This window comes from Gekko japonicus, unplaced genomic scaffold (genome assembly GCF_001447785.1).
Source record: "Gekko japonicus isolate JY-2015 unplaced genomic scaffold, Gekko_japonicus_V1.1 scaffold201, whole genome shotgun sequence".
Lineage (NCBI taxonomy): Eukaryota > Metazoa > Chordata > Lepidosauria > Squamata > Gekkonidae > Gekko > Gekko japonicus.
In genome coordinates this window covers 110,113-115,598 of record NW_015162480.1, presented here as the reverse complement: position 1 = coordinate 115,598, position 5,486 = coordinate 110,113, and the positions used below count along the sequence as shown (strand labels likewise).

Genomic DNA, 5,486 nt, shown 5'->3' with positions numbered 1-5,486 from the left:
GTGTTTTTCTTTCCCCCTCTCTCTCTCTCTCTCTCTCTCTCTCTCTCTCTCTCTCTCTCTCTCTCAGACAAGTACTATTAGGAAACAAATAAATATCATTGGACAAATAAATATCATTTATCAATATCTGTTTTCACCCCTTTTGTTTTTATTTTTGGCAGTCTCGTTTAATGTTAATAAAAATCAACTTTGCATATTTTTTAAAAAATAAAAATGTGCGTGTGATATCTGTTCGTGTCTTGTGGCTCTCAAACATCTGACGTTTATTCCATGTGGCTCTTACGTTGAGCAAGTCTGGCCACCCCTGGTACAAGCTTTCGTGTGCATGCCCACTTACTCAGATACAGCGAAACAGAATTTCCTCAACCCCTACATACAGGAAAATAGAGGGGGGGCAGCCGTCAGGAAGGGCCAGTCAGAGCCAAGATGCATAAGTAAAGCTGAGATTGTATCAAGGCGGCCTGGTAAGATCAATGAATGGCGGCAAATGAGCACACAAATGCGAGCGCTAACAAACATGTGAAAACAAAGCTTGAGTCCAGCAGCACCCCCAAGACCAACCAAGTTCAACCCTGGGTACGTGCAAGATCAGAGAGACTCTGCACGTGTAGAAGCACACTTCTTCAAATACACTGAAACGGACTTCCTCAAATATTACATACAGGTAGGGAAGGCAAGGAACTGCGGTGGTTCAAGTGGTTAAGATGCTGAACTGCAGGCTGTGGAAGGTCGGTAGTTCAGCAGTTCAAGACCCGGGTGCCGCATGACGGAGTGAGCGCCCCTCTCTAGTTCCAGCTCCTGCCAACCTAGCAGTTCGAAAGCAAGAAATTGCAAGTAGATAAATAGGTAGCACTTTGGTGGGAAGGGAGCAGCGTTCCGTGCGCCTTGGTGTTTAGTCATGCCGGCCACATGACCACGGAAACGTCTTCGGACAGCGCTGGCTTCTTCGGCTTTGAAAAGGAGATGAGCACCGCAACCCTAGAGTCGGATTCGACTGTCTTTCGAGCAAGGGAACCTTTACCTTTTAGGGAAGGCAAATGTACGTTTGCGCTGCTTCATCAGACGCAGCCTAGTTTGCAATTCCTTGACATCTTTGCCACAAGCAACCCACTGTACAGGTTCACTGGACTCGAGTTCTTAAGCCAAGGACGGAGTTGCGTGAATCATGTGCTCCTCAATCCCAGAGCATGCCTTTCGATACCCAAATCAGAGTGTGGTCTAATTTAGCATGTTTATTTTCAATTAGCAACTGAACGCATTTTAAAAGTACCTCATGCTAGTCTTATATTCCAATAGTGACAAATACCGGAACTGAAATACTTGATCAGGAAAAAAATAAAATAAAATGTAGTTAAGGACATAAGAGAAGCCATGTTGGATCAGGCCAAGGGCCTATCCAATCCAATACTCTGACCCAAAAACCAGGTGCCATCACACAGTGGCCAAAACACTGGGAGGTCCACCAGCGGGGCCAGAACTCCAGAAGCCCTCCCACTGTTTGTGTGTTTGTGCCTTCAAATCGCTTCTGACTCATGGTGACCCTATGAATTAATGACCTCCAGAACGTCTTATTGTTAACAACCTTGCTCAGGTCTTGCAAAATGAAGGCCGTGTAACATTTTAAAAAATGTGGAAACAACTTTTATGGGAATCGTCCTTGTAATACTTCAAATACAGCATGTGATTTCTCTATGTTGTTTGAATTTAAGGGGGGGGGAGACACTGAAAACCGTTGAATTGCTAATTTGAGCCCATTGAAAAAAACATACATGGTATTTTGTGGTTGTCTGGCTATTGCATCAGACTTTACCACAGAAGTCACTGGGGTACCTATAAACTTTCATGAGTTCTGTATCAGACTGGCGATTACAACATCCCTCCTCCCATGTGAGAGAATTTTAAGCTTTGCTTTTGGTTTGACCTACAGAGCCAACAGGCAAATTCATAACTTGTGTTTTTTAACATTTGGATTATTATATCATGTTTGTGATTCTATCCCCCCCCATCTACAAAAGAATAAAATGTACAATGATATTCAACTGCTGTGTATAAATTATAACTTTGCAACTGTAAACCTTCCCTAAAACCATACTGGCAATGGCATGTATTCATTAATGCATTTAAAACTCATTAATACATGAAGCTGCCTTATACTAAACCAGACCATTAGAAGAAGAAGAGGAGGAGGAGATTGGATTTAAACCCCACCCATCGAGCAGCCACTCCTCCCCTAATGTTATAAAACAATGAATCTCTAGAAATGGAAAAAATTCCACAGATAAATAAAACACTGGAAATTCTTCCACTGCATTTCCCGGACTTTAATATCTTAACAAGATAATAAAATACTCTCTTCTTTCTTTCTCTTGCCAAAAAGATTCTCTCTTGAGCAATTCTAGAATTATGCATTTTGTTTCTGCATCCTAACTGGAGGAGCCACACCTTTTTTCTTCCCAAAGTATCTCTAGGCATCTCTAAGAAACCATTTATTTAAAAGATTCCAGCACCCAGCCATACCAAGATCCAAATTGCAATGGGAGACCGAACATCAAAAACAACAGAACTCTGGAAGCACAGCGAACAGACATTCTTCTTAAAGCTCATCTTTTTTGAAAACATCAGGATTTTCAAGAGGCAGCCTGTTCACCCCCCTCACTTAAGGGAATAAGAAAACTAACAGTAAATGATATATCAAAACTTCTAGAGGTCAGCCTCCGCCACGTTCTAAAAAAGTCAATATGCAAACGATGTGCTGCACTCAAGCATGATGTGGCCTCCAGCGATTGCATGGCTCAGAGGAACCCATTTCCTTCCCTGACAGATTAGATCTTGCTCTAAAGGAAGTGCAGTTCATACACCTGTTTTTGAGGCAGTGAAGGCAAAATGAGTGTTATTTCTCCAACGCAACAGGCAAGTACAAACAATGCACACAAATTCAGCACACACACAATCCTGGCTTTCATTTACTTTTAAACAGGTTTCTGGACCTTTAGGCAGCAAAGAGGCTTCCGTAATTCCCTAGTGAAGTTTCAAGCCACAGAGCTGAGCAGAATTTCCAATCATCAAGGAGCAGAGATACATACATAAACCTTTCCACCATCCTCCAACAAGCCTGACCTGGATAGGCCAAGCTAGCCAGATCTTGGAAGCTAGGCACAGCTGCCCTTGGCTAGTAAATTGATGGTAGACCTCCAAGGAATACCAGGGTCATGAGGCAGAGGCAGGCAATGGCAAGCCACCTATGAACGTCTCTCACCTTGAAAACCCCATGGGGTCACCATAAGTAAGCTATGATTTGATGGCACTTTCCACTGTCCTACAACTAGCAAGAGACACATTACGCGCAGTAAGCAAACTCTGTCTGCAAATGTGGCTAATTTTCACAACTTCTAGTCATTAGAAGACTTAAAAGTGCAATCCTAAACAGAGTTACACCCTTCTGAATCCACTGGTCTTAGAAGGATTACCTTTGCTCAGGTTTGCACCGTTAAGCTCTGTAATTATCTTATCATGCAGAGGATCTTTGGTGCACAGTCCCAAACCATTTGGGCCTTGAAGTCACTGGACACAGCTCGGGGTTTACATCACCTCTGGGAACCCACCCCAATTACGAAGTGCAGAATTTTGCAGACATAGCACAATCCAAACCCACCCAAACCCATGCTCACAGCGCACACAAATATAAGCACCCCTCTGCTTTACCTGGCGTTTGTTCATTCGCCGCAGGTCCCCAAAGATATCCATGGTTACAGCTGTCTGAGGAGCCCACAGTGATGAGAAGCAAGAAACCAAAAATGGAGAGGGAGAGGAAGAGAACATTACTTTAAGGTACAGTGGGAAGAATAGCAAACTCTTCTACATTTATCTTTCACAGAAGAGGTACAACAAGATCTATGAGGAGCTGTAGGACAACAGAACATTGAACCTTCTACTATCCACTGTCTGGCTGAATTTAGCAAGCCATGCACTCTCAGCTTCGGGCCTCCTATCTGTAAAATAGGAACATCATAATCTACCTCTTTCAGCATTCCAACAAGGAAAAGCAAGCCAATGACTGTAACCTATCCTTATAGCTTTGTAAGCTGCCTTGGGTGCAAACACTGGAAGAAAGACGGAGTACAAACATCCTCAATAAAACAATAGCAGTCCAAACGACACTGGAGTGTGTAACAAGGACAAGCCTCTCACCCCACAAAGAACAAAATATAATAGAAATCAACGGGAGTTTCATGGTACCATAAAGGCTGGCTCAGTTTTATTCCAGCATACGCTTTCCCAGACAGGAGCCCACACCTTCAGGTACAAGGACTGAACCCTCGTTCACTGTATCTGAAGAAGGGGGCTCTGAAATACAAAACCTTATGCTAGAATGAAGAGGTTAGTCTTTAAGGTGTCCCAAAACTCCACTCTGGCAGCACACTAACATAGCTATTCCTCTGGCATGCAACACACCTTTCCAAGCGCCGCACCCAGCCTCCAAGGAGCTACAGCCCTGAGCCCCCAAAGCCCACTCACTTGACTGCACTCCCTACCCCCACCAGAAAAGCGCAAGAAGGGCGACACCCAGCACCCACCGATTTCTCTTCCTCCTTCTAGGATGAGGCACAACTGGGGCTACAAGGCTGAAGCTTTCCCCGCCCCTCGACCCCCAGCAGCAAAGGTGGGTCAAGGGGGCCTGCTAGAGCCCCCTAGCCCGAGGTGGTTCCCCCCACCTTCCTTCCCGCAGCCCAGTCCCAGCAGGTGCCTGACACTAAGCACTATCCACACTCCCCAGGGCAGCCTGTCCAAGAGGGAAAGGCACAGGCACCCTCGTGTTAGCACAGGCATCTGGGAACTGTAGTTCCTGCCCCTCTCCCCCGTCGCAGCACTCCCGGCACATGCTGACGGGCTTACAGACTACATTGGCCAGAATGCAACTGTGTGGGGAGAGGGGCCCTTTCGACTTTCAGGCATGGTGTCCGCAGTGTTGCCTGAAATACCGGCGGTTGTTCCCAGAGAAGGAACGGAGAAGTGGTGTTTTTTTTTTTAAATCGCGACTGAAACAGAATAAAGCAAGAACGTGTCATCGAGGTGGTTCAATAGCGAAACAATCTGCGAAGGGGAGAGGCAATTTTTCTAAACAGCTATACGTTTCGGAGGTTTTGCTAAACCGTGGACATAATTCATTGGTGAGAGGGGAAAAGATGGGGTGGGGCTTAGCGGAGGCCAGTGGGCGTGCCAAGGGCTGCAGAACTTAGAGGAGGGTCTAAGAAAAATGGGCGGGGCTTGACGAATGGGTGGTGACGTGTCTTGACGCTGGTGCTTAACAATCTCCTCTCCCTTATATATAAAAGCCAATGGTGGTGGCACTTCTCTAGAACCTTCCACATGCTCTGGAATTGGTTGGCGCCCTGGTGTGTGACTCAGAACCTGTCCCTATCCACTGGCTGCATTGCTTGAGTGTCGCCTCCAACATTCTTAACAGTTTACTGTTCCTCTCCCCCCCC

At 45.6% G+C, this 5,486-nt stretch overlaps 1 protein-coding gene across 2 annotated transcripts in view; it reads right to left on the bottom strand.

The window, feature by feature from the left end:
- SEC11C (SEC11 homolog C, signal peptidase complex subunit) overlaps positions 1 to 4,808 on the bottom strand; it is a 21,189-nt gene extending 16,381 nt beyond the window's left edge. Inside the window, exons 1-2 of one of the 2 annotated variants that reach the window (XM_015405839.1) lie at positions 4,575 to 4,808; positions 3,703 to 3,756 (exon numbers count right to left, since the gene is read on the bottom strand). In XM_015405839.1, coding sequence (XP_015261325.1) covers positions 3,703 to 3,744 — 42 coding nt within the window. In that variant the 5' untranslated portion in view covers positions 3,745 to 3,756; positions 4,575 to 4,808. The remainder of the gene's footprint in view (positions 1 to 3,702; positions 3,757 to 4,574) is intronic. The other variant, XM_015405840.1, reaches the window with a different exon arrangement.
- Positions 4,809 to 5,486: the final 678 nt, after the last annotated feature.